Source organism: Candoia aspera, chromosome 10 (genome assembly GCF_035149785.1).
Source record: "Candoia aspera isolate rCanAsp1 chromosome 10, rCanAsp1.hap2, whole genome shotgun sequence".
Classification (NCBI taxonomy): Eukaryota; Metazoa; Chordata; class Lepidosauria; order Squamata; family Boidae; genus Candoia; species Candoia aspera.
In genome coordinates this window covers 22,864,321-22,892,210 of record NC_086162.1, presented here as the reverse complement: position 1 = coordinate 22,892,210, position 27,890 = coordinate 22,864,321, and the positions used below count along the sequence as shown (strand labels likewise).

The window sequence follows — 27,890 nt, the reverse complement described above, 5'->3', positions numbered from 1 at the left end:
GTGTGGGTAAAAGCGCATTGCTAGGATCTCTCTTTTTTAATGAAAGCCAGACTTTCAAAGAGTAACATAATCTAGTATCCTGCTTCAGTAAGGCAAAGTAGGGTGAAAGTTTTGTGACCTTAACCCAGAGCATTTGGCAATGAGAATATAAGGTACTTCTAAGGAACTTTTTCTTGGGGTCTGTGGGCCTAGCAAAACATTAAGATAACAGGTTATTTGTTTATTTTATCTGGTGATTTATGGATTTGCCGGTCAGAAAGGGCTGAACGCAGGAAGAAGGGAAACTGGATGTAATCTTTAAGAGGGAGGTGTGTGGATTTGTTTGCTTGTCACTGCTGTAAAGAAAATTGGGAATCACTTCATTATATAATCTTCTTGTTTCTATTTATACCTTTTCTCTCATACTTTTCTTACTTTCTCACTTTGCTTTTTTCTTTTCTTTTCTGATCACTTTATATCACTTTAGGTTTATCTTTTATACCTGTGAAAATTTAAAATAAAAATTATTATTTTAAAAAAAGATTGTTTTAAATAATCAAAGCTGACTTCCTTCCAAATACCAGAATTCTAGATTGTAGGCACTGTTGTTTGTGAGTAAATACACTGTCGCTGGCCAGGTGCAGGAGTAAACCAATGTATTTTTTTCCCCGGCCTCTATCTTGTCGCGGTGTTTCAGTCCTAATATCTGGCTTTAAGTCAGAGTTATTTGCTGGTGACTAGTGGGAGGACAGGCAAGCAAAAACAAGTTGTATCAAGCCCTAATCATCATCAGTAGCCTCTGAAAATTGCACAGCCAGGTAACAAGGCTCAGCCTGCCAGTTGTGCAGAAGGGAAACAATGCTTTTTTAAAAAAATGACCACTGCATGCTTATTTCCCCTGTGCAAAAGTGTCTATGTATAGAAGTATACAGCGTGGTACCATCCCAGGCAGGAAAGAACGCTCTGTGGACAGGAGATGTTCATATCCAAAGTACATTTTATTGTTACAGATCAAAACGGAAAACACCAGTAAAGCTGAGGAATTGTGGTCAAAGGATGAAGGGAAGGGGAAAGGGGACGAGGAAGCATTCCAAGACCTTTCTAGGAATAATTCACAAGTGCAACGGTTGCTAATGCAAGACTTGAAAGGGGTAACCAGCAGAAAGGGCACAGAAGGTTAACAGGCCCGAATGGCAACAATCTGTAGGGGTTGTGCAAAGCAGCATGAGGTTAGTGCAGTCTTCCCCCACCCGGTGCTCTCCAGATGCGTTGGCTTGCAACCCCAATTCTGGATGGTGTTGTGCAACACATCTGGGGGTTTCTCAGCCAGTTGGGAAGGTTGGGTTAATACATGCCTGGCCTCTCAAGACCCATTCAACCAAGAAGCCTGCAGCTCTGAGGTCCCCTTGGCTTCCAAGGACATGAAGCAGGAGCTTTGCTGAAAGTGCAGGCCAATGGCTTATGACATCTCCTCCTCGTTCTGCTCTATCATGGTCTGGTACTGGGAGGTCATGTTCTCCAAGATGGGGTTGAGCCACTGGCGTACTTTCTCAATGGTCTGGTCAAGGGCGTCTTTCAGCTGCTCGAGTTTCTTCTGGAACTGGCCTTGGAGCTCCTGAACACGGCTGCTGAGCTGCTGGTGGACCATCCTTCCTTGCTCTCCTATGGCTTGTTGCAGGGCCTGGAACCGCTGCTCTCCCTTTTCACGGATGTTGGCGATGTAGGGCTCTAGGTTCTGACGCATGGCATTGACCTTCTCGTCAGTGTGGGTCCGCAGCTCTGCTGAGTAGGCCCCCAGCTTCTGGCGCAGCTCCTCGGCATCCTTGCTGAGGCGTTTCTTCAGCTTGCGCATGAACAAGTTGAACTGGGACTTCACCGTATCCAGGTTGTGGTCAAACATCAAACGGGCATCTCTGCTATATTGGATCAACTTGGTCTTGGTCTCCTCCATGTCATTTTTCAGTTTTCCAGTGAGGTTGGACACTTCGGTCTTAAGGCGCTCCTGCAGTTCTTGTGTGTAGGGGCCAAACTTGGAACGCAGATCTTCTGTGTAGAGGTCCACCTCGGCTATGGTGTCCGTGATAAGGCCACTGAGAAGACAGAGAAGTGAGCTGTCAATTTTCTCAGGGGCCTGAGATGATGGTGAACCCACAGAGAAAAGTGAAGGACTTTTTCCTTCATCCTGAACTAGTCTGGGTGCTACCACCAAATTGCTAAATGGTTCAAAGCATGTTTACAAGCCTACACATAAGTATGTTTGTGCTGGTAGTCCTCACTTAACCATTCGTTTAGTGACAGTTCGGACTTACAACAGTGCTGAAAAACTGATGTACAACTGGTTCTCACACTTATGACCATTGCAGTGTCCCATGGTCACATGATCACCATTTTCAACCTTCCCAGCCAGCTTCCGGCAAGCTAAATCAATGGGAAACCATGTGATTTGCTTAACAACTGCTGCAAAAAGGTCGTAACATTGGGTCAGTTTCGCTTAATGACCACTTCGCTTAGCAACCAAAATTCCGGTCCCAATTGTGGTCATTAAGCGAGGACTACCTGTATACACAGCAAAACCCCAACTAATCTCTCAGCAGGGGCTTTGAGGTTGAAAATGCAAAGTTATGGATCTTCCCAGTAAATCACAAAACAATAGACTTAAATAAGCATTTTGATACCCCCATCTCCAAAAATCTGCTGTCTGAAGCAACTTCCTCACGTTCCCTCATAGGATGGAGCTGATTTCCCTAAACGAGTGCCTCCTCTAGATATCTGGCACTACAATTCCCACCAAAGCCAACCTCACCATTAGTCATGCTGAGGCTTATGGGGTTGGTGATCTGATGTACTGGACAGACACAGCAGGGGAGCAGAGAGGTTGACACAGCCTTGCAGAGAAACTGGAGGCAGATGCAATACTGCTTCCCTTTGTGAGGGCCTTCTGATTCCCCCCCCACATCATTTGGAGTCACTGATCGTTTATAGCTGGTTGTATGGGAAGGGAAGGGAAGGGAAGGGAAGGGAAGGGAAGGGAAGGGAAGGGGGTGTGGGAAATGGTTCTAAGACTTGATGATGTTGACAAACCTAAGCCAGACATGACTCTTGTGGGCCCAGCAACCAATGTTATACTTTAAGCCCAAAACAAACTTTTCCTCAAAATTTGGCTCATATTTCAGGTGACTTTCACCGACTGATAAAGGGAAGATCCCTTCAAATCAGGGTTGTTCCCTGTTAATTTGCTTGGCAACAACATGAGAGTAGTTTGCTTCAGGGAAGATTTTTCCACTTCCCAGGCTAGTCCTGTAATCTCCTAGTGGTCTCCCATCCAAACATAGCCAGGTCCACATCAGCAGATCAGCCAAGCTCAGTCACATATTTCTTCATATCTGCCTAGATCTATGCCTATATCTGTACTTATTCCCTACAATGCATTACAGTCATTATCAACTTTACTGACCTGATTTTTAAAGGTTTAATAAAGTTGGTATTTTACATAGCCCTTAAAACCTGTTTTTTATTCCCAGACCTTGGGCTAACCAGTGATGGGGGTCCTCAACAATACTCTTGTTGAATCTCCTGTGTCATTTATTTCTGTGACCCCTGTTGGTATTTTTTATCTGTTTTTAACAATGTCCATGGTCGTTTTGAATTGGATGGCCTTACAAATGTGATCAATTACATTAAATCCAATTCAATCACCCAAGATTGTTGGAAACCCCAGAGCGCTGGCTGAAGCAAACTTTGGTTGGCGAAACGACAATATCTACATTTATTGCTGACTGGAAACCCCTTATGGACTTTTTGCAGAAAACAGGAAAAAAAATTATTTATGATTTCTGGTTTTGAGGATTAGACAGGATGGATGATAGAAAGAAGAGTTGTAACTTTAGAGAGAGAAGTAAATTTATAATTGTACTTATAACTGCTGTAAAGAAGATTGGAAGCCACCTCTTTGTATCTCTTTTTCTTTTATTTCTTTTTCTTTTCCTTTTTTTCCTTTCTTGCACTTTTAGCTGTCTCTTTGGCTTCTTCCTTTTCCTTTTTTCTTTCTTGCCTTATATTAGTTTTCATATTCTTTTTAAAACCTGTATGTATAACATATACAATTTATATTTTATATAAATAAGATAAACGGAAGCAAAGACACTCACTCCAGTTCCCTGCTGAGCTGTGACGTCTTGATCTGGGCGGTGATATCATCTGCCACGTTCCCAGCCTTGGTGACGTAATCCCAAAAGACGTCCATCGTTTCCTCCCATTTGGATTGTGGTTCCTCTTGGAAGATGGGGTTTGCCCAGGAGGCTGCACACAACGAAAAAGGAACAAAACTAAGCCAACGTGTCCTGAGGGGGACTTCCGAGCTAGGGACCCACCAAATGGAAGGCACACTTGGTCACCTTGAAAGGGGAGTCCACAGCTCAGGCCAGGAAGGACAGAGACGGGCAAAAAAACCGAACAAGGGACCCAGCCAGGGTGCATTCTTCATTTCTTTGCAAGATTTGTATGCAAGCTGGCACACGCGCCAGGCCCCTTCAATAGCCACTGGTGGACATTTAAAGGGGCATTTGGAAGGAAGGAGGCAATTGCCCCAATCAGGAGTGGTGTGTGGGACAGTGGTGCTTTGCAGAGGTGAGCAGGTGTGTGTGTGTGTGTGTGTGTGGGTGTATGTGTAAAAGTCAGCCACAACTGCATGATCAAAGCCCCCCCCCTTTTTTTTACATGCATCACATGAGCAATGAACTTTAAAAATTGATGGGTGGCTACACACATTTGTAAAATAAATACATGAGTAAGGAGTGGGGCTTTGATCACTCAGTTGCAGCCAACATCTTGATTTTTTTGACCGCCCCCCCAGATGTCCCTGCCTATTTCTTTGCATCAGAGGCTTTGCTCCATAACATGGATTGATTTTCAACTTTGCAACAAATGCCACCCTCTTCCCCCAACACGGTGCCCTCTAGAAGCACTGGGGCAGCTCCTCCAACCCTCCACCCATCATGACCATACCAGCCTGGGCATTATGGGATCTGAATTCCAACCCAGCTGGAAGGCACCAGCTCAGGGAAACAAGTGCTGAACTAACATTGATAAATGCATCGATAGGGACAGATGATCTAGCTGGCTAAAATATTTCCTCTTCCTTCTCCTAAATCCAAGCCCCCTGCCTAGGCACGCTGGCCTTTCCAAACCATTTCTTACTTTTTATCCCGTTCTCCCCCTGCTCCTTTATCTTCACAACAACCATGCAAGGTAGGATAAGCTGAAATATCATGACCAGCCCCAGATCACCATGGTGCTAACACGGCAAGCCACAAAAATGGTTTTGGTCCCCTTCTTTCTGTGGTTAATTATAGTGGTTGTCTGTTCTTACGCATAATGCTCCCACATATCTGAGAGGTCCAGGTTTGTGGTAGGGAGTACCAGAGGCCAGACGGGAAACAGGAAACAGACAGCTTAGAATGGAGACTAATTCAGCCTGTGTAATTTACTCCCCTCTGATGAAATAGCAGGTTGTTATTCATGTTTCAGCATGGCTAGATTCGTGCAGGACTCAAACCGAGCATGCAGGTCGAGTCACCCTTGGCTGAAAGGGAAGGCCTGCTACACGCAATGCTCTCATTCAATGGCCGGGTTTCCACAAACGACTCAGCCCCATTTTAGCCAAGCCTAGCGTATTGTGGGAATTCCAGTCTCCCTGAATCAAACCAAAGATTCAGCCAGTCCATCCTTCCAGGGTCCCAGTCTCCCCAGAGACACTCATTTTTACCTCCTGTTCGTCCCTGGCTACAGTGTCACCTGCTTTCCAGCTCAGAGGTACACTGCCCCTGTATATGGAAGCTCCATCTCTGTGAAGGAGAGGAATCATCTACATGCCAGCTACATTCAAGGGAATCAGGACAGGGCTGATCAGCAGAATGACTGGCTTATTTTACTATCTTTGTTTCCCCTTTTTCCCCCTGTTTCATAGAATTGTAAGTCCCCGTTTGGTTACTTACCACTGAGCAACGCCGCTGTGAAAAGCAGAGCCAAGAACTTCATGGTGATCAGTCTGTCTCTTTGGGGGAAAAAAAAGCGGCACGTTAGGGTGGGGTGGGGGGGATTGGGGGGAATTGGGGGGGGAGGGGATTTCTCTTTTGCCCCCAGGGGTTTGGCCCCTATCTAAGAGACCCAGATGCCCAGACCCAGGATCAATCATGGTTCAGCTCTATTCCCAGCCCTGAAAGGAAGTTACTGTCCTGCCGAATTCCCTATTGCCATCTCAACAACCCACCAAGACCTTTGGATCACAACTTGTTTCTGCTTTGTTCAAGTTTTTTGTACTGCTTTCACGAGCCAGAACAACCATCCCACTTTGGTTTCCAACTCCGTTTCTAACCCAGATTACAACCCCCAACCACCCCAGGCAAAGGCGCAGAGAACTGAAGCAAGCTGAACCAAATGAGTTGTGGATTAGTTATCCCAGTCTTTACCTCCCCTTCGGCTGACTCTGGGATGTTTTGTCCTGCAAGGCACTCTCGGCAGGCTTTTAAATACCCGGCTCAGCTGGTGGGGGGGGGAGCTGGGGAGGGAGAAAAGAGGCGGGCCTGGCAGAGTCAGCAGTTGGAGTAGCAAAATAGTTTGTCATGGTGGCGTCAGGGACAAAGTTTAATCTCCATCACCACTCACACACACTGTCTTAATCCTGAAATCACCAGCAAAAGAGGGAGAGGAAGCAGGGAAAACAGAGCTGGTTTCTATACCTAGGCGAGGAGGCTTTTTCCTGGATGTCTCACACTTCCCTGGGCACCCTTTCTTCTTCTCCTACCAATGACACATGGGGCGCCCGATTTCTAGTTTATTTATTTATTTATTCAAGTGTTTCTCAACCTTGGCAACTTTAAGATGGGTGGACGACAACTCCCAGCGTTCTGGGAGTTGAAGTCCGCCCATCTTAAAGTTGCTAAGGTTGAGAAACAGTGATGTATTTGGCTGGTATGCCGCCCGGCGCCCGAGTAAAAACAAACCAACAGAATGCAATAAGAAATGAAAATAAGGAATAAGAGATAGCAAGAGGACAGAAACTGGACTGGAACAAGAAAAAAGAAACAGACCTGCACAATGCAGGGGTGCATCGCTCACCCTCGCCAAAGGCCTGGGTGCAGAGCCAGGTCTTCATGGCTCTTCCGAACAACAGCAGAGCGGGGGCCATCTAGATCTCGGGAGGGAACCTTGTTGCAGAGGGCAGGTGCCGCTACAAAGAAGGTGGGTTTGGGCGTCCGGAAAGATGGCATTGTTTAATCAAAGGAACCCGGAGCATGCCAACCCTGCAGGATTGAATTGGCTGGGCAAATACTATTCCTTATTCTATTCTATTCTATTCTATTCTATTCTATTCTATTCTATTCTATTCTATTCTTCTGTTCTATTGTGTTCTATCCCTCTCCCTCTCCCTCTCCCTATTCCATCCATTCATTGAATGGGCGGGTCTCGGTTCCATGGTTTTATGTAACCAGGATCATCACCATTGGATGCAGCTAGTCACAATTAGTGCAAGTTCAAATAGTGCAATATTTGATTTAGTGCAAATTATAAATTGATACCAGGTCGCATCATAAGAGCCAAAGGCTAGCACATGTGCAGTTGCAGTTGGGGTTTTAGAAACCAGTCATTGTTTGTGCAAAACGTAAAAAAGGAAGGTTCGTTTCGAGGAAAGCTCAGAAAAGAAGAGGCTCATTTTGAAGAACGGCAGCAAAACGTAGGAGATAGCAGGTATTTTTTGGATATGGGTTTATCCTCTTTCAGTGTTAATACAGGTTGTCCTTGCTTAACAACCATTTGTTTAGTGACAATTCGGACTTACGACGGTGTTGAAAAAACGACTTATGACCGGTTCTCACACTTATGAGTGTCACAGAGTCCCCTTTGGTTACATGATCATGATTTGGGTGCTTGGCAACCAGTTCATATTTATGACTGTCGCAGCATCATGTGCTCACATGATCGCCATTTTCTACCTTCCTGGCTGGCTTCTGGCAAGCAAAATCAATGGAGAACCGCATGATTCACTTAACAACCACGTGGTTTGCTTAATGCCTGTGGCAATTCACTTAATGACCGCTGCAAAAAGGTCATAAAATCGGGTCAGATTCACATAACAACTGCTTTGCTTAGCAACCAAAATTCCAGTCCCAATTGTGGTTGTTAAACAAGGACCACTTGTACGGTATTTCATCAATAAACATACAAAATGTTATGTTTAAACATTTTCATTGCCTATTTCCATCGAGTAGGAACCAATTACTCTATTTTCCATAGAAAAATCACTTCGAATAGTGCGAATTCAAATAATACGACCATTTCGTGGGATTCACTAACCATACTGACTGAGGCCTACCTGGACCTTAAAAGCAAGGGGAAGGCTCTGCTTCTCCACCACCATCACTGAATTTGCAACTCTTTAGCAAAGACCCATGTCTGCTGCTGACTGTTTGCTTTGACCTGGAACATCTGAAATGTGAAAAAAATCACCAGCGCTCAGAGTGGAACATTCCGCCACCTGCAGCATTTTAGATGGTAGTGAGATGTAAGCCCCTGTAAACATTCCTGAGTTATTTGTACATTTGGGAACACGTTCAGAATTCCTGAGTTTCTTCGAGTGCACTGAAATTCAGCTTTCTCCGACACTGGCTGGGGATTAGGAAAGCTATAGACCAGTGTTTCTCAACCTTGGCTAGGGAATTCTGGGCTGGCTGGGGAATTCTGGGAGTTGAAGTCCACCCATCTTCAAGTGGCCAAGGTTGAAAAACACTAGTCTAGAATCCCTAAGTGGTTGTGTCTGTATGTGTGTGTTTTTAAGTTATTAATCAGAGAGAGAGAGAGAGAGAAGGGGAGGGGAGGGGAGGGGAAAATGATTCTACACATTAGGCCAAATTTTCCAGGAAGACAAATTAGGGTTTAATTCAGTGTTTCTCAACCTTAGCCGCTTTAAGAGGTTGGGACATCAATTCCCAGAATTCCCCAGCCAGCATGGCTGGCTGGGGAATTCTGAGAGTTGAAGTCCAGACCTCCTAAAGCGGCTAAGGTTGAGAAACACTGGTTTAGTCGGTCAAATGTTACAGTCGAACGGTAGCTCAACAAAAGCAGGATCTGAGCTTGGGCTGCTCAGAATAAGCGCCATTCGGTTCTTGTGACTCTGACTAACCACCTGCAGCGGGAACTTTCTAAGGCTCCTTCAGGCAGGCTGCCAAGTCAAGACACGACTTTGGTCTGCAAAACACACCACAATTGCAACACAGGTCATCCGAGCCATCTGATGCTCCCCTTCCAACATTGCTAACTGGGCTGACCATGCAGTGGCAGGAGGGGGGCCCTGGCTTGGCTGAGGCAGCTGTTGCTTCATGTCCAGCTCTGCCCTCCCATGCCTGATTATCCTCCCCCCCCCCACACCCTTATTCCACATGAGATAACAGGCCCAGCACTTTGCCTAATGGTAGGCCCAGCTCTGAGACTTTTTCCTCCAGCCCTCATTGGCTTGAGTGTCTGAGAGAATCAAAAATAATAAAACAACATTTATGTCAGAAAAGGTTCTACTGACCTGTTGGGGCATGTATGAGTGAGAAAGATTGAAAAGACTTTTGTCGCTGTGAGCTGCCCAGAGCTCTGTTTTTGGATGGGCGGCCATACAAATCTTTTCAATAAAACAAATAAAACTAAAGGATCTCAAGGCAAAGGATCAAAGCTGACTTTCAAAAGTTGGCAGCTGCAAAGGCTCTCCAGCTGATTAAAACAAGCTTCATCCAACCATTTGGTGGCAATTAATTCAGAATAACAGAAGGACATTTTAGGAATGTTCTCCCCAAGGACAATACTGCCTCTAGCCACTCTTGATTTCCTGAACATGTTTTTGCCTCCCATTTCAAACTTTGCCCTGAAGTAACCTGCCCTAACACCGAAATCAAAGTTCAGGATGATTTAATCAGAATTTGACAGTGACATGTGAAAAATGGCTTGAAGGTTTATTTTTCTTCTTTCTGAAGATAAGCAAACAGCTGGCTTTGGGCCACCAGTGGCTGGGAACGGCCTGTAGCTACAAGGTTTGTTCTTTGCCATGACAGGGGCCTCGCTTGTCTTCCATTTAATAATTGCTTTGTAGGCTGATGTTTTACAAGCTTCAGCCCAACAAGCCTGTGTAATAAACTCTCTCACTCCAGGCTGAGTTAAAAATAATTGCAAACTTCTTTGAAAGGAGAAACCAGGCAAATGATCCATTTCCTTCCCCGCCCTTCCAATGCAACAATGACATTTCTGCCTTTTTATTCGGTATGCAGTTTCACCCTCTAGGTTAATCTTCTTATCTGGTCTTCAACCCTCAGATTTGTGAAGATGATAGTTCCCAGAATCCCCAGGCAGCATGGCCAAGGGCACTCTGGGAACTGTTGTTCTAGGACATCAGAAAGGCACCTGCTGGGGGTTAATGGTGCACCTCCTATGGCATCTTAGGAAGCGATAGAAAACCGTGTGAAAAGGTAAGTGCTAAATTTCATGCACCATAAAGTAAGAAAACAGCCACTGAGACTGTGACTGGTCCTTCAAATTGGGGGTGGTGGTGGATCAGGATGGAAGAGAGGCTGTGTCCGTTTAAGGGCCTTTCATTAAAAAGACATTTCTAGATATCCCATTCTCCCATTTTTTTAAAAATAATTTATTTTAAAGAAGACATATAGAATTGGGATATACCGTGCCAGGCAATCTACTGCCAAGCCTATGTTTAATCACATAAAGGTTTGCATGTAACCACACCACTTGTCTACTTCTCGAGCAAAATTTGCCCAGATTTGGGTCATTATGCAATGGAGCTACCCACACCAATTCTTATTGTTCAAGCTATTCTTAAATACATCAAATATGAAACATGTACTTCTGAGTAATCCCTGATTTGTGCGTTGGGAGAACGGCTGGGTTGACAGAGACATTCACGACTCCACAGGATTTTCCGTGTCTTAAAAAGCTAGTGTTTTTTGACCTGGACTAAGAAAAATCACATCAAGTCACATCACAGGTTACCTGAGGGACCGTCTCATCCCCATGACATCAGCCCGCCCCACCCGATCATCCAGAGAGGGCATGTTACGGACCCAGTCCATAAGAGAACTTCATCTGGCGGGGTCCAGGAAGCGGGCCTTCTCTGTGGTGGCCCCCGCCCTCTGGAACATCTTGCCCCCGGAGGGGAGGCAGGCCCCCTCACTCCTGACTTTCTGGAAGGCCCTGAAGACCTGGTTCTGCCATCTCGCCTGGGGCGGGGCAGCGGGTAACCATTCTTGGGGGTGGCTTGCACCCTAGAGTCCCTCCCACCAGCCTGGATTTTACATCTTTCTTGCATTTTATTTATTTATTGTATTTTATCATAATTGTTTTATGTGATTTTAATGTTTATGTTTTGTGTGGGATTTTATTGTAAACTGCCCAGAGTCCCTCTTCTGGGAGAGATGGGCAGTGGCTAAATTTGAGTAATCAATCAATCAATCAATCAATCAATCAATCAATCAATCAATCTTTATTACAGGTTAAAGTCTCATGTGCCATTTTGGCCAAAGAGGGGGTAAAATGCACCTCAAAAGTTTATTTATTATATATATTAATTAATTAATTAATTAATTTATCACATTGATTTAGGATGTTACTGCTTTGGGGTAAACCTTTTCACTGGTTTTCAACAAATCTGGCCGAGGAATATAAAACTCCAGCAGGGAGCCGCTTTCAAGGCGCTGGTGCCAAGGAGTCATAAAGCTTTATTGTCTGGCTGGCCCTGACGTGGCATTCTCTTCCTATCTCAGAAAAAGGCTACAGAGTCCAAGCATTTCAACAGCGTGGCTTGAGAGTGCCCTAGTAGGCATAGCCAGTGGAACAGGAGGCCAGGTTGGATCCAGTTCTTAGAAAGGGCAGATCATCACAGATCATCTGTGACCTCTCTGTATCACCCAGGGCTGATGCCTCGCCAATTTAAACTCTCATTCAGCAACTTTTAGGTCCAGGGTCCAAATATGTGGCCCAGGAACCCTGGGGTATGGGGGGGGAGAGCTGTACATCTTCAAAAGTTGTTCTCCTGATGTGGTGCAATGGTGAAGCCAACCCTGGAGAGACCCAGGTTCAAATCCCCAATCAGCCAAGGAAGGTCTGTCTGTCTGTCCAGCCTACCTCATAGTGTTGTTTTTGGATTTGTGGTGGGTAGACCCTCAGCCATGCAAGTTCACTGGGTGTCTTTGGGCCACCACTCTCTCTTACTGGCCTACCTCAGAAGGTTGTTGTTGTAGGGGAAAGTGGGAAGAGGGTGCAGTATATAGGCCACCTTGAGCTCCTGAAGGAAAGATGAGAAATAAATCACAGCAACTGCATTAATTAAATCAGTTCCAAGACACACAGAATCCAGTTGTTATCCTGGCCTCCCCCTCATCTACTATCTACTTCTTGGAGTATAGCCCCAGCCTAGGACTCCAAGCCTTAGACACATTTAACAGATCTTAAAAAGCTACGCAGGGTTCATTTGGGGATGAGAGACCACCAGGTAATGCTGCGGCTGAAGGGTAACCTGGAAAGCTGGCTAAAGATCCTGGAAGAAGCCGAGAACAACCCGCTTTTTTATGGTTGCCAGGGAAACGCCACGGATGTGTCCCTAAAGTCATCTAGCATCATATTCAGCTTGAGGAAGCCTTTATCCTGACCGTGATGTTCAAAACCTTTGAAGAAATGTCACAGGTTCCTTGAAGGGATTAAAGATCAAGATTGTCAACAGTGAAGGGAAGGAATATAAAGTTGGTTTATTTGTTCAAGGTTAAAATAGATGTTGTCATTTCTGGTAACCCTTGATGGACTTTTCCTCACCAAGACTGAATCCCGAGGTTTAAAAGCTTTGTCTATAGATAAGAGATGTGATATGGGATGAAGAGATTGTAGTATTTTAAGAGAAACTGATGTTGTTAAAATTGTTTATACTTGTTGAGACGAAGGGGGAAGTGACTTCTTTATATTTCTTTTTTCTTTTCTTTTTGTTATATTCTTTTATTCTTCTCTATTCTTTCTTATTCTGAACAATGTCTAAAGCTCAGCGGCTTAATCTTTTCCCTTCCTGCCTTTTTTCCTGATTGGGATTAAATTCCCTGAGTTACTTTTGCACAGATGGGACAGAGGTGTCTGCAGCGGCGTCCAAAAGGACAGGATTTATCTTATCCAGTACGGCTGTGCAGGGCTTCAGATTCAGCTGGGAAGAGAAACTATGGAATGTGCAGGAGCACCAACCCAGCGGCTGCCTGTGACTTATTAAAGTAGCTGCATCCTTTTCCAGGACTGTGTTTGAAGCATGAACCAGCATAATTCAAAACATGTGGACTTCAGCTCCTAGAATTCCCCAGCCAGCTTGCTTGAGCCACACTTGGAAATGGGGCTGGTGTGACTCCAGTGTCTTTGCCAGCTGCAGCAGGAGACATCTGGCCGTGCAAATTGCTTTGGATCCTGTTCAGCAAGAACTTGGCGGGTGCTGAGGAAGGCTGGGGAACTCTGGGAGTTGAAGTCCACACCTCTTGAAGTGGCCAAGCCTGGGAGACACTGCCCTAACCCCTGATTAGCAGGGCTGAGCGCTGCCATTTCAGGGAATTGTGATGCATAAACGCAGGCCCTGGGACCTCTTCTTCGCAGCTCCTCCTAACGCATCCTCTTCTATTGGCCTCTTTCTTCCATTTCTCCGAAAGCTGTTCCAAGCTCCCCTGAGGATGAGCTGGATTCCAAAGTTCTTGGGGCAAACCCCATTCCCACCTGCCTGCATCTCACACCTTTAATCCCTTCTCCCCAAAGTGTTTCCCATAAAAAGGAACGGCATTGTTCAGATGCTCCCCTCCTTTCCCCAAAGCCCGGCTGCTCTGGCAGTGGAGCCAATCCACAGGAAAGCAGGGATCAAACCAGATGAAGCTAATCAGACACACAAAGAATTCCCTTTTCCTTCCTGAACGAAAAGGACTTTGATCTTGGGGGACTGAAAACTCGCAGATCTGGGAGAATTACTGGAAGAAGGAGACAACATTGTTTTGGGTTTTTCACTTATAGGAAACCAGAAGGGTGCAATGACTCACTCAGGGTCACACAGTGACTCAGAAATGTCCTAGCTTCACCACCCACTCACCCAAAACATAAATTCTGGTAGCAGAAGTCAAATCAGGAGATTATTCACAGCAACATCTTTATTTTCACTATGCATGGTCTTTCAGAACAGCCTCCCCAACCTGACTCCTTCCAGGAGACTCAGACTCGAACATCCACCACTCTCTACCAAGATGGCCCCTAGTTGTGGGTGTTCTAAGGTTGTCTGGAGCAAACTGTGATGTTGGGAGATTGGGGAGAGCCGTTTTAGAAGGACCCATAATGTTTTAAAGTTTCAGAGGTACATGTATGATGTTGATTACCTTCAGGATGAGAACTTGGTGACAATTTTTGGAGGGAGTCTGGAGGGGCTACGCTCAAAACATCCAGAGGGCCCATGGCCTACAGAAGTGTGTGACCCCTTGGAGTCTGCTGTGCATTCTACCTTGCTGAAATGCAACATTTCACATCTCTCTCTCTCTCTCTCTCTATCTATCTATCTATCTATCTATCTATCATCTATCACCTCTCTCTCTCTTTCTCTATCTTCTATCTACCTATCATCTATCTTCTATCTCTATCATATCTCTATCTATCTATCTATCTATCTATCTATCTATCTATCTATCTATCTATCATAATCTACCTATTATCTATTATCTATCATCTATCTGCCTATCATCTCTCTACCTATCATCCATCCATCCATCCATCCATCCATCCATCCATCCATCCATCCATCTCTATCTCTATCTATCTATCTATCTATCTATCTATCTATCTATCTATCTATCTATCTAGCTATCTTTTATTTAAAAAATTAACAAAACACCAAAGTACACTTAAAAAACAAAATTTAACTTTTCACCTCTCATCCTGTTTCTGTTTTTAACCCACTGTAACCCTGAGTTACATTGCCATCAGTCTAGGCAGTGTGACACTTCCCCAGACAGCTAAATTTGGAAAGCAGAAGCACCGGGGACATATGACTGTCCACATTAACCACAAGGGTTACAACCTCTAACTGGAGGCCTTTGCCTTTGCTGGGGTGGCTAAATAAGCTGATAACAGCAGTCTGGATATATGGCAAGAGTGAAAGGAAGGAGGGAGGGGTTGAGAAAGTGAAATGCGATGACTGATGCAGAATCAGATCCCAGAGTGGGAAAAGTTGGACTCACAGAGGAAATCCACCAAAGATCAGCCAGTGCCAGTTCAAACAGAACTCTCCTCCACGTGAACTGAAAGCATTATAGATGCCCTTTTCTAAGGTTTTACAAGAGGGATGTGATTTTTTTAATACAAGTTCTGCTCTACTCAATCCATTCAAATTAAAATGTTTGAAAAAGCAAAGAGTCCTAGCCGCCTTTCTGGCGATTAATGTTTTCATGCCTCACAATGACCCCACCAGGTTGTCATTCACAAAGACTGTTTCATTTGATTTCTTAATTTGGATTTTTTGGAGCTAAGGATTTGGGCCTAATCTACAAACTGATTCAACTGTTTATAGAACAATTGTTCTCTTTGTAAAACCAATCGATCCGGCGGGGAAAAAAAGAAAAAAATGTTTTGTGGAAGGGCTGTCTAGAATCCCACTGCCTCTTTTTAAGTACTGGGCTGTCCCAACAACCATCTGAAAACCCTCTTCAAATCAAATGGGATCTGCATTAAGCAAAATGCAATGACTGTTGAAGTCATAACTCTTCCGAAAATACTGGAATTTCTTATTGACATCCATTTGGTTATTGTTGGAAATCCTCTGATCTTTCCCAGGAGAAAATAAACTAAATTTAGTCCAGGTTACATATGGGTGACACCGCTAAAGGTTGGCTCAGGCATACTATCACATCATGCTTTATGTGCTAATCATGGTCTGTGTTCCAGATGTAAAGAAAACCAGGGTTGTGTCACTCTCTATCCCAGTGTATCTTAACCTTGGGAACTTTAAGATGTGTGGACTTCAACTCCCAGAATTCCCCAGCCAGCCATGCTGGCTGGGGAATTCTGGGAGTTGAAGTCCACACATCTTAAAGTTCCTAAGGTTGAGAAACACTGGTCTATCCTAAAGAATCCCCAGGCATCCTTAAGAGTTGCTTTGCTGTATAAGTGCTCATGCACACAAACCCTGGCTTGTTGGACAGGGTTACAGTAGATTATCCATTGTTTCACTTGGCAATCTCATTTCTGGATGAGTCCCCAGTCAGACTGCTGGCACAGCACCTACCTTTTCTATCCTAGGGACAAAACAGGTTTTGAAAGCAAAACCCCAAGCAAGATAGGAGTTCTGGTAAACAAGTCAATAAAAGGAGTGATTCATAGTGGTCCTGAAAGGGTTTTAGCTTTTTTTTTTTTAATTTAGAGCTGAGACCTTTCTAGGCTGTGACACTTACTGGCAGATGGAGAAGAAACCACGCTAACAACATCAACACAATCATACTAGGCAGTTTCTACCTTCCGACAGGGAGCAGGGGAGACCAGAACATTTGACTAAGTAAAAAACAGGTTATTTTGGTTGGGGTGACTTGCACTGTATTGTACTGCAGTTATAAGGAAGTCTCATTGCCTCATTCCGAGACAGCTGAGCTGGTGCTGGTGGGTGATCAGGGATCTTCAAAAGCAGAACTGGAAGAGCAATGCAAAAATGTTTTGGGTGTACAGAAAGAGGCCAAAGATTTCTTACAGTTACAATTGCTGTTGTAAAAGATCATGAACATTTCCATCTTTCGGGATTCTGCTGTGTCTAATACGTACATTTCCACCCTCAATTTAGCTCAGTGCAGTGTTGAACATTTGTGCACACTTTCCCTTAGCGGATGTGTTGTACTTTTTTGCTGGAGAACCCCTGCCAGATTTTGAAAACGCACAAATATCGCAGTGCACTGTAACCGTTTCCTTTGGCCGGTCAACATGAGAAATGTAAACCGGCTTGCGTTAAAATGCAAAGCCACAAAGCTCCTCATAGGGTCTCCCTATTGACCATGCTAGCAAGACGACGCCGAGCATGCTGATTGTAGCACTGGCGTCATGGGCAGAAGCATTTTGCACGAGATGGGAAAAGGAAGAATCAGAGTTACTCAAGGACTTAATGATCAGTGAGAAGTGGCTGCCATAAATACAAAGCCCATTGGAGGCAGTGCCATGCTCTAGTTGAGAAGATCCAGCTGGGTAGGGTTAGGGAGATGTGTGGAGGTCCCATTCCCAGAAAAAGTGGTCTTGGGGTGTCCAGACTGCAACAATCATTTTGGGATCAGAAATAGGTAGCAATGGAGCTCAGGCCTCTGGAGCTGTGTTTCTCAACCGTGGCAACTTTAAGATGTGTGGACTTCAACTCCCAGAATTCCCCAGCCAGCATGCATGGACTTCAACTCCCAGAATTCCCCAGCCAGCGTGGGGCTTTAATTGTGCCCCGCAGCTACCATCTTCACTTTTTAACCCCCAGTAATGAGATCATCTCAAATGCTGTCTGATGCAGGCAGAGAAGTCATCACAGCTCCCCCATCTCTTTCCTTGGACTGAACTGGGTCCATCTGGGTGTTAGGGAAGTAACTGTTGCAGCAGATGGTCAATCCAGTGCAGTCACAACCACTTTGGGGTTGGAGGGCTTAAACATGTTTGTAATAAATAGAAATAAATTTTCTATACATAGGCTCATAAAGAAACGCAGGGAGCATGGTGTGCCGAGGAATGATGACCTTAAGCTACTCAGTCTTCAATGCCCTCTAGTGGTGGATGGCTTTTTTTTTTTTAATCCATTCAATTGTGTCTGATTCTCGGAGACTGTCTGGACAAATCCCTGCAGTTTTCTTGGCAAGGGTTTTCAGAAGTGGTTTGCCATTGCTTCCTTCCTGGGGCTGAGAGAGAATGACTGGCCCAAAGTCACCCAGCTGGCTTTGTGCCTAAGGCGGGATTAGAACTCACAGTCTCCCAGTTTCTAGCCTGGTGCCTTAACCACTACACCCACCTGGCTCTTACTTTAACATTGAAATGCTATTTAAACAGTTTTCAGAAGAAATTCTCCTGCTCGCAATATACTTTTTCCTGCTGCCCTCAAGTATCCAGCGACTTCAGCAGTCTGTGTAAAATCAAAGTGGGGTGGGGGTGGGGATCTCATAAGAAGCACCAGGAATGCTATAGAAAATAGGTGGCAATGAAAAATCAAGGGCCCCATTAATTGTCCCCCCCTCCCCAATGCTGATCTGTGATTGCCACCATGTGCCCGTGTCTCCATGATGCCATCAGTTTTTAGGAATGCTTCTGCAGCTCCTTGTGGCTCTGTTGCTGTTCGGGAGGAAATAGTTCAAAGAAAGTTTTCCCTACTTTCTTAATAATAAACCGTCCACAGTAAATAACATAAAAATCCAGAGAGAGAGAGAGAGAGGGAGAGGGAGAGGGAGAGAGAAAGAGAGGCAGAGGCAGAGACAGAGACAGAGACAGAGACAGAGACAGAGACAGAGAGAGAGGAGGGATAGATTAGATATATAGAATACATCCATCCATAAATCAATTTCCCTTGGAGCTATAAGCATTTCTCTTTAGTAAGAACTCTTCCCTCATCCCACCTTCTGCTCCTTGGATCTTCAAGATCTCTCTCCTGGTCCTTCCTTGGACCATTGGACCTTATGCCCATTTCCCCATCCTTATCTGTTGAGCAGAGTGGCCATTTTGCAGCTGTGAGGACACTTGGCCAGCATTAGATGGTTTTCAGAAGGTTGGTTGTGGTGAAGCTAATTGGCATGTGGAAGACATGTTTGGTGGAATTGAATTCCAGAGTTAAGACACAAGGATGCCCACAGCCCATGCTGGTATGTGCAAAGACTGACTCATAGGGCTGGTGCTAAGTATCTCCAAGGTTATCACCTGGTGCAGATAAATCAGAGACAATGAAATCTGCCTTCTATGATGTAGTTTTACTTTCTTTATCAAAGCTTCTTCCTGTTACTGCATCTTCTTTTGTATTCCAGCTGTTTTAAGGACTATGGCGAAAAAGGACCTCTACCCCCTTTCATCCAGAGATACTCAGATCTCTGCCCTGTGTTAATGAATGACAGAAAGTAGAGATGGAAGTGTTCATTTAAACCCCCCCTTGGTGCTCCTGCTACTCATACAGTCCCTGCTATCATCTTGGTAGGTTCTCAAGAAGACACCATGAAATTCCTCCTTCTGGCTTTCACCATCTTCACAGGTGAGTGGAGGATTTAGCTGAGGCTGAAATTCTGAAATTTCTTTTGGTTTGGTTGCCAGTCTCCCTCCTGGGCCTCCCCTTAGGACTTCACCCATGTTCACTTGAAAGGACAAAGAGCCATTCTTCCTTTCTAAATGTTCTACTTACTCCAAGCTAGTTGATGCTTCTCAAAAGATTTGGGTATAATACCAAATCATTCAGAATTAGTTTTACTTGGATGGCCAGTGTAAAGAAAGTTAGCCACATTCTGATAGAGCACTTCTTCCATCAAGGAATCCTTCCAAACATTAAACTTCCAATGTCATGAAGGATCATTGAGATGGAATTATGGGGCAACCTTATATCTATGATAAGTGCTTGTTTGTATGAAACCTTTACTCCAAAGTGGAGGGAGGAGGTCACATTACCTTTTCCAAGTGTCCCTAGAATGTACAGGGGCTAAAAAGACCACATGGATAGCCAATCCCTCCATCACGGCCACACATTTAGAAGAAGCATGCCTGCCAGATGTGGTCATGGATGGTGTGGCTGCTGGGAAGACTTGATACTGCAGATGGACCCACAGGACATTCTTCCATAGCACGCTGGGAGATGTTGGTGGGACCTCTCTACCCAAAGCTGCATCATCACAATATCATGGGATATTGTATTCAGTATGATTCTAATTTACATCAGCTCTACAACATAGATTAGGTCAAGAGATTGCAACTCAGCTAGGATGAGTTCAGTGCCCTTCAGAATTGAGCGCAAGATTTGAAGATTTGGCTAAGATTGTATTTATTATTATTGCTGTCGTTGCTTTTAGTCACTGAGGAATTACACAATACAAAGATAAAACAGAAAGAATCACATCTTTCACTGCGGGTTCTTTGGAAATTTGAGTTCCAGCCAGGAACCCAGGAATTTTCCTGAGTAATATTGTAAGATACAGTAAGTGCTCAGCGAAGATATTTTATTCTTGCAAATCTGCAGTTAATATAGCTGAAATGTTTCATTCTTGCAAAAATGAAACATTTTCTTAGTCTCCCTAATGCACCAATAACTATATGGACGACTTTGAAGATCTTTCATATAATCTACCCATTTCAATAGTTAGATATTTGTGTATTATCACTTCTTCCAATTCTTTTTCTTTGATTTTGCTAGCCCTGGATATTGCCACATCTATGAAAATTACTTTTCTTTTCAGTTATTGTTATACTGAGTGTGTTGTGTTCTAGATGACAGTTGGTTTGTATGTGGAAATCTAATCATAGTAGCAGTAGTGATAATAATATTAAGAATAATAACACTGTGAACTGTCTAAAGCAGGGTTTCTCAACCTTGGCCACTTTAAGATGTGTGGACTTCAACTCCCAGAATTCCCCAGCCAGCCAGGCTAAAGTTGAGAAACACCGGTCAAAAGTCTAATGAGAGTGTGTGTACATTTCAACCCATTTAATTTGTGTAAATTAATTTTTTAAATTTAATTAAATTTAATTTCAACAAACATAAATAAGATGGGGATGTAATACCTCCCCCAAACCCCCTACTTTCTGCAACAGAAACAAGGCTACACTCATTGATTGTCTCCCACAGGGTCCCAAGCATATGTTCTCCGAGATGAGCAGTATCCGCACCTGGCCCAGTTTAACCGTGACATCATAGACTACCTGAAAAATATCACCTTGCTAGTGAATGAAAAAATTGATGACATCCGAAGACTGGAGCTCAGCCAGTCACTGCTGTAAGAAAGGCAACCTTACCCTGCCATGGGGGGAGGGGGGGAGGAGAGAACAAAGCGTGAGGCTGCCCTCATACACCCGTCTTCTCATCTGAACTCAGTCGTTGGTCAAGAGGAGATCTGTGTTTGCTCTCAGGGGTGTCCTTAGCAAAGCAGGGTAAGCTTTTGCATGTCCTGCCTTATGGGGGCATCGCCGCAGAAGCCCCTCCTTACATCCCTGTGCTGTGATGCTGCTGTGGGGTGGGACTTGCAGTAACATCAGTCGACATGCCCAGACTCTGGGAAAGCACATCTTGTTCCTTGCTTGCCAGCAAAAAACAGGCCAGCCAGCCCAGCCAGTTGGTTTTCTGCTGGCAATTGCCAACTACTGGCTGGGGGCAGGCTGATTGTACCCTGCTGCTGACCTGTTCTCCCCCACCCCCCCAGCAAAGGAATAATTAAAGCCCCTACCTCCCTCTTTTTCTTTTCCTTTTCCTTTTCCTTTTTCCTCTCCTCTCCTCTCCTATTCCCTCTCCTCTCCTCTCCTCTCCTCTCTTTTCTTTTTCTTTTTCTATCCCCTTCCCTCCCTCCCTCCCTCCCTCCGATATTAGTTGACTGCCCTGGCTGTAGTGTGGATGTCCACGTGCAGCTTTCTCTTTTTCTCTGAATGAACCCCGTTTCCCCAGCCATCTCGTATCAGGCTGGACTGTCCCTTCTGCCAATCACTCCCAGTTCCACACTGCCCACCACAGGATCATGGCTGAATCTTTGGTGCCAGGTCTGGGGCCTCACGATCCAAAAGACTGCCCTTCCAGGAATTTCTTGCTCTGTAACATAGCTCTTCTATCTTAACTGGGTCTCTCGAACCGCTTTTTCCTCTCTCTCTCTTGCAGAGACCGGCTTCACAACACCTACTTGGAAATCAGCAAGCGCGTGAATTACTTGGAGTCTAAATTGCCTCCTGAGGTTACAAAAACATATGATTTGGCAGTTGGGGTGTCTCTGGGCTTGGTGGAGAAAGGTATTAATGTCTTAAGCCACTTGAAGAGACAAGTGACACCAGTCACAGACAAGGTGGCTGAATCTCTGTACTCCATCATGGCCCCCTTTGCAAACTCAGTCCTGGAAAAGGTGGGTCCCTACACAGAGGCCCTGCGCCGTGCCCTCATCAGCCGAGTTAAAGGGCTGAACCCCAGGCTGTCTGAGAAGCTAAAGAAGCAACTGCAAAGGTTGACCAAAGAGTTGGCTCCATTAGTCCAAACCCTCCAGAATCAGTTGCAAGAATTCCAGGCTTCCTTAGAACCTTGCACCGACCATATCCAGGAGAAATTCAAGGAAGGCATGGAGAGAATCAACCAGCATTTGCAGCCATACGTGGCTCCGATTCTTGAGACCCTTGAAAAATACACCAAAGAGTTTAAGAATTGGGTTGACTCCCCAGATCTGTGACAATCATTTTTCTGCAAGCAAAGGCAAGTAGAACCTTGGTTGATCCCTACTGAGAAATCAGTGTATGACTGTTTTGATCAGAGCTGTTTGTAATTCCCCACTTCTTCAGGTCATATAATAAAGCAATTATTTCCAGTAGTGACCAGGTGGTGCTTTGGTTACTTAAGTCATGCTTCTTACACCATGATGACAACTCAACTACTACAGAGTAGTGAAAGAGTCACCTAAACAAGCTGGAACATTAGCCGAGGGCAGTGGTCCTCAACCTGATGCCTCCTCCCAGATGTGTAAGGACCACAGTACTCAGAATTCTCAGCTAGTTTTAACTCAAACACTTCTGGAGGACATCACCTTGGAAAAGATAGTTCCAAGTTTTTTCTGTACTGAACTACTCACATAATACACAGGTTAACCTCTCTCTTCTTCAGACAGCTGTATATAGTTCTAATGAAGTTTCTTGGTCTTTGCCCATAAAGGCAGAGATCGATAGATGATTGATAGATGATAGATGATAGGGATGTTCATCATTGTAAGTCATATATTGGTGAACACTGAAACTATTTGCAATCTTTTTTCGGAACAGCCAAGGATTATTGTTGATCAGTGCGGATGTCATTCAGCAAACTGGAACTCACTTGCCTTTCACTGTGCCTCCTATTTTTCTGAACTGGTCATTTGGGGCAATGTGGCCATGAATCTGGGGCATGGTAAAGATAACTGTCCACATTACCCACCATTAATGATTGACAGAAGGTAGGCATGGAAGGGACCAGAGTTTATCTTCTTTGGAGCCTTCACAAGTTCAGAGTCCATCCTACCTTCAACCGAGCAGGTTCTTATGAACATCTGTTGGGCCACTCAGCATAGAAAAGAGCATACAGTGAGCTAACGGTACACAATATGATTGTCTAAATAAATCTGTAGACTCACAAACATACCAAAATGCCCACTGCCAGAACACCTTGATACTTTAAACCAGTGTTTCTCAACCTTGGCAACTTCAGGATGTGTGGACTTCAGCTCTCAGAATTCCCAAGGCTGGCTGGGGAATTCTGGGAGTTGAAGTCCACACATCTTAGTTGGCAAGGTTGAGAAACACTGGTTTAAACTGTTGGGATGAGCTGATTTTTACACTAAGCTTGTCCCAGATTGGTCATCTCTCCTGGGCTGCAAATGGCCCTATTTTCCTGTTCTGGATAGGGGCAGTTTTCACCCCCCCAGAAAGAAATTCAGGGGCAATGGAATTTCACTCAGGAACGACACTGAGACAAGCTCCAGGCAGGTCAGACCAGGTTTATTGTTCCAGGAAGTGGAGAATGGCTACAGTGAGGGGCAGGGCTTGATCAGCAGACCCACACCAGGGGTTTTCCCCAGGCCTCCCCACTTGCCACTCTACCTGGCCTGCACCCACTCTCTCAGGGAGCTGTAGGGGTCAGTGGGAGATTTGAGATGGCCGGTTTAGCCTGAGGTTGGCTGATAGGGGAGTTTTGCTCAGTGAACCAGCTAAGGAACATTTTTCCCCTATGGAAGAGTTGCCTCGCAATTTCCTTCGTGTGGTCCTTCAGGTTCTCAGTAATCGGTTGCACCACACTGTTCACTTTGTCCATCGCCGTCTTGATGTCTGAGATCGCAGCTTGGTACCACGGCTCTGCCAAGTTCATCAGCTTCTTGACCTGGGGGGCAGCGTGTGCCTGAATCTGACTGACCCCTTCTTGGACCTTTTGTTTTGCATTCTTGGCGTACCGCTGGAGGTTCTGATTCAACCTCTGCATGTTGCTGGACTGCTTTGAGAGCTGCGTTGGCACCTGCTTCACCAGGTCCTGAGCCCTCTGGAAACCCTCAAAGGAAGCGTCTCTGTGGAAGAGCAGGAAGAGATCAGCAGAGAGGAAAGGGCAAGCACTTGGCCTCAGGGTCCTTCCAAAATGTCTCCTTACAGCAGAACCAGCTGGAGAGTAACTGAGTTTCCCACCTTGGCTGACCTCAGAGAATAAAGCCGTGTCGGACCTGATTTGTCTGTGGATGGAAATACACCAGGAAAAGCCAGGGCTTTATGCTAGATTGGGAAGTCAATAAAACTCCCTGGAAGAAGTCTACAGTCAACGGGGCCTGGGAATTGTACTCTTACCCTTCCAGAGGGTGCATGAGAGCCACATGGAGGCTTAATCAATGCTTCTTTACACTGCCATGGTTGACCCAGGGGGCTTAAACAGTATGATGTGGCCATTGGCTGCAATTCAGCTGTCTTGAAGTAAGCTCAGTGCAAGCCATGCAGAATGAAGCTACTGGAGGCAGTTGATCAAGAAATGGCCACATGCTATCCTCTGATGGTGTGTGTGCTCCTTCCCCGTTCTCCTTCCCTAACCCTAACCCTGCCTGTAGATTTTCAGGAGGACCTGGCCTGCTCTGCCAAATAATAGGCTGGATTAGATAGGCCTTTGGACTAATCTAGAAATGTGCTGGGCTCCCACATCATACGATTTATGAGATGCTTCACTAGATGGTTTCCCCAGCTCACTTAAGTTAGCAACTGAATTAGCCCATTTTCTGGGTTCCTGACCCATAAATTAACCAGATGGGTTGCCTTCATACAACACGCTGAACCGCCAAAACAAACAAGCCCCATGATAATCAAGGATTAAAGCTAACCAATACTATGTGAACATAGCCACAGATGTGTACGTACGCATTTAAAGGATTTATATGGCTACCCATCGGGTGTACAATAATCCTGGGCAACCAGGATTTTGACCATTAGAGTCTTTGGGACAATGTTTTCTTTATTTACTGAGGTTATCACATTGCTGGCTTCCATCCCACATTTCACATTGTAGATTGATTGATTGATTTGATTTATATAGCCACCCATCTCACAGAATTGACTCTTATGTGCCTAGATGGTGTCCAGGAATCCCAAACATTTTGAAAATGAAGGCGATGGTCATGAGACAGGAGACGGGATAGAAACAACAACTGTTGTAACAAGGTTACCATGGCTTTCGGTGATGCCAGATTCACTATGGGTCAGAACAACCTGTGACTTCAAGAGGTGGGTGGATATGAGGAGAGATCTTGCACCATGTTTGGTGAGTTTTGATCACTCACTTGAACTTGTCCAGGAACATATTTATCCTTTCTGCTGTTTGCTCTTGGAGCTGCTCCAGGGTCGATTTGGTAGGCTCATCACCAAGCACTGCTGCCTGAAAACCTAGGAAGGAAAAGGAAGCATGGATGAGGCCAAAAAAGTGATCCATTTTACTGTTCAGGAGCAACATGTAATGTGGCGCAAGTCTCTGTCTATCCCTTGAACAGGAACTGATGATGGCTTGTATCACTTCTGGAAGCTTTTAATTATTAATTGCATAAAGCTAAAATTCCCTTTTGTGAAGCTTGCCTTCTTCCGTTATTGTTTTTCAACCTCCCAGTCTAGTTCATCACCCTGGGATTTCCAGGAATCTCCCATCCAAGTACTAACCAACCCTGTTCCTGCTTAGCTTCAGAGATCAGCCAAGGTGAGCTAGGAGCATTTCCTTCCAAGATCTGCAGAGCAATGGTCTTATCTGTCTATTTGTGAACATCCCTATGGAAAAATGTTTAAAATACACACAAATGTTTTAAGGCAGAGCCCCACTTTAATCTCTTCGGGGAAAGATGGAAAAAAAATCATTGCCTCCCACAGAAACGTGACAAAGAACTGAAATTTATTTATTTATTAAATTTCTTTGCTGCCTATCTTGCATACAAAATAATGTTGAGGTGGTGCATGGGCCTCTGCGGGGCTGTGTGAGTGTGTCAGAAAGGTCAAGATGACAGCTACAACCACACAATCAAAGCCCTACCACAATTTTTTAAAAAAGAATTTTATTAAGGTTAGAACAAAGATAAAAACAACAAAAAAGAAAAAAACTACAAGAAGAAAAAAGGAAAAACTAAAAAAGTGTGAAACACAAGAAAAAATTTTTACAGTAGCATTCCCCTCTTCTTAAATGTTGATTTCATTTTTTTTTTTCCCAATCTTGTTCAGTTCCTTTTAGTACCTGGAGTCCCATTTAGGCATTTCTTATTACAGGCACACCTTGGAGATATTGCAGGTCTGGTTCCAGACCACTGCAATAAAGCAAATATCACATTAAAGTGAGTCACATGAATCATTTGGTTTCCCAGTGCATATAAAAGTTATGTTTACGCTATTCCAGTATTTCTCAACCTTGGGAACTTGAAGATGTGTGGACTTCAACACATGCTGGCTGGGGACTTCTGGCAGTTGAAGTCCACATACATTAAAGTTCCCAAGGTTGAAAAACACTGCTGTAGTCTGTTAAGCCTGCAGAAGCGTTATGTCCAAAAAACAACAACAAACCACAATGTACATACCTTCATTAAAAAATACTTTATTGCTAAAAAATGCTAATCCTCATCCAATAGACTTGCTCGAGGCAGGGTTGCCAGAAACCTCCAATTTGTAAAAAAGATGAAATATCTGCAAAGCGCAATAAAGCAAAGTGCAGTAGAATGAGGTTTGCCTGTATTTGACCTTATAACGGTCAGTGGCTTCGGAAGATCCTGGGTTCCACACTTTGCCAAGAAGGAATTGACAGATCATCCATCCTTTTCGGCTGTGTTCACATCCCATGTTGAACTTTTTAATTATCTCATTTTCTAAACGAGTGGTTCTCAATCCTTTTGGTCTCACGACCCCTTTACATCCTTAAAAACGATGGAGGACCCCAAAGAGCTTTGGTTTATGTGGGTTACATCTGTCAATATTTACTGTATTAGCAATTAAAACCGAGAAGTTTTAAAATACTTATTTATTTGACTTGACTCTCATCCAGCCCCCAGATTTGCAGCTGATCTGGTTATGTGCAAGTGGCATAAAACACAATAAAGCAAAATGACAATAAAAGAAAATGATTAAATCATGCTGGCATAGGGAGTTATTGGATAGCCTAGAAGATTTTTTTAATACAGTATGTGCAGTATAGAACTGCCAAATACTCTATGAACACCTGGGAAATATCCAATTAAGAATTGAGCTCAACCACCAAAAGGAGAAAAAACAACAACTTTTTTTTCCTTCTTCTTCTTCCTAGACTCCTTGCAAGCAAATTTTGCCTCGTGTAGCTATGTCTCCCCTTTCTCCTCCAAAGCTGTCCACGCAAGCTTTGTGTGCAAAGTGCTTTATGGACCCTCACGATTTGCTCCTTAGATTCAGAGACTGTATGCAGCAATGGTTAGTTAAGCCATGCTTTACTGAATAAGGTGGCTAGCCCCAGATGACAGGCTAAATAAAAACCATACAGATTAGAGCAATGTGTGAGCCCAGCCCTATCTTTGATACCTGTGTGGCAGGTGGAAATGCAACAGGTGCAGAGCTTTCCTGAACCCAGTGCCTGGAAAACCGGCTGAGCGTCCTATGAGGTTATCGACAGTCTTGGAGTTTCTGTAAGGTTTAGGGGCTGGGAAAGAATTGGAGGGTTG

At 44.5% G+C, this 27,890-nt stretch overlaps 2 protein-coding genes across 2 annotated transcripts; one reads left to right on the top strand and one right to left on the bottom strand.

Annotated features, from left to right (window-relative positions):
- Nucleotides 1-958: 958 nt before the first annotated feature.
- On the bottom strand, nucleotides 959-6,467 carry APOE (apolipoprotein E). The gene is made up of 4 exons (XM_063312533.1): nucleotides 6,447-6,467; nucleotides 5,973-6,031; nucleotides 4,128-4,278; nucleotides 959-2,069 (listed from the first exon to the last, which is right to left on the bottom strand). The coding sequence occupies exons 2-4, from the start codon at nucleotides 6,013-6,015 to the stop codon at nucleotides 1,439-1,441; spliced, it is 825 nt and encodes a 274-aa protein (XP_063168603.1). The 5' UTR covers nucleotides 6,016-6,031; nucleotides 6,447-6,467; the 3' UTR covers nucleotides 959-1,438.
- A 12,744-nt stretch (nucleotides 6,468-19,211) lies between these two features.
- Nucleotides 19,212-22,472, top strand: LOC134503326 (apolipoprotein A-IV-like). The gene is made up of 3 exons (XM_063312099.1): nucleotides 19,212-19,261; nucleotides 20,840-20,987; nucleotides 21,857-22,472. The coding sequence occupies exons 1-3, from the start codon at nucleotides 19,225-19,227 to the stop codon at nucleotides 22,410-22,412; spliced, it is 741 nt and encodes a 246-aa protein (XP_063168169.1). The 5' UTR covers nucleotides 19,212-19,224; the 3' UTR covers nucleotides 22,413-22,472.
- The last annotated feature ends 5,418 nt before the right edge of the window (nucleotides 22,473-27,890 follow it).

What these genes read in the sequence shown, in the direction of transcription:
- APOE (XM_063312533.1), bottom strand. Translation starts at nt 6,015, where the DNA reads ATGAAGTTCTTGGCTCTGCTTTTCACAGCGGCGTTGCTCAGTG. An exon ending in CACAGCGGCGTTGCTCAGTG is followed by an intron (nt 4,279 to 5,972) that starts GTAAGTAACCAA and finishes CGTTGTGTGCAG; the next exon opens with CCTCCTGGGCAAACCCCATC. An exon ending in CAGCTCAGCAGGGAACTGGA is followed by an intron (nt 2,070 to 4,127) that starts GTGAGTGTCTTT and finishes CTGTCTTCTCAG; the next exon opens with TGGCCTTATCACGGACACCA.
- LOC134503326 (XM_063312099.1), top strand. Translation starts at nt 19,225, where the DNA reads ATGAAATTCCTCCTTCTGGCTTTCACCATCTTCACAG. An exon ending in GGCTTTCACCATCTTCACAG is followed by an intron (nt 19,262 to 20,839) that starts GTGAGTGGAGGA and finishes TGTCTCCCACAG; the next exon opens with GGTCCCAAGCATATGTTCTC. An exon ending in GAGCTCAGCCAGTCACTGCT is followed by an intron (nt 20,988 to 21,856) that starts GTAAGAAAGGCA and finishes TCTCTCTTGCAG; the next exon opens with AGACCGGCTTCACAACACCT.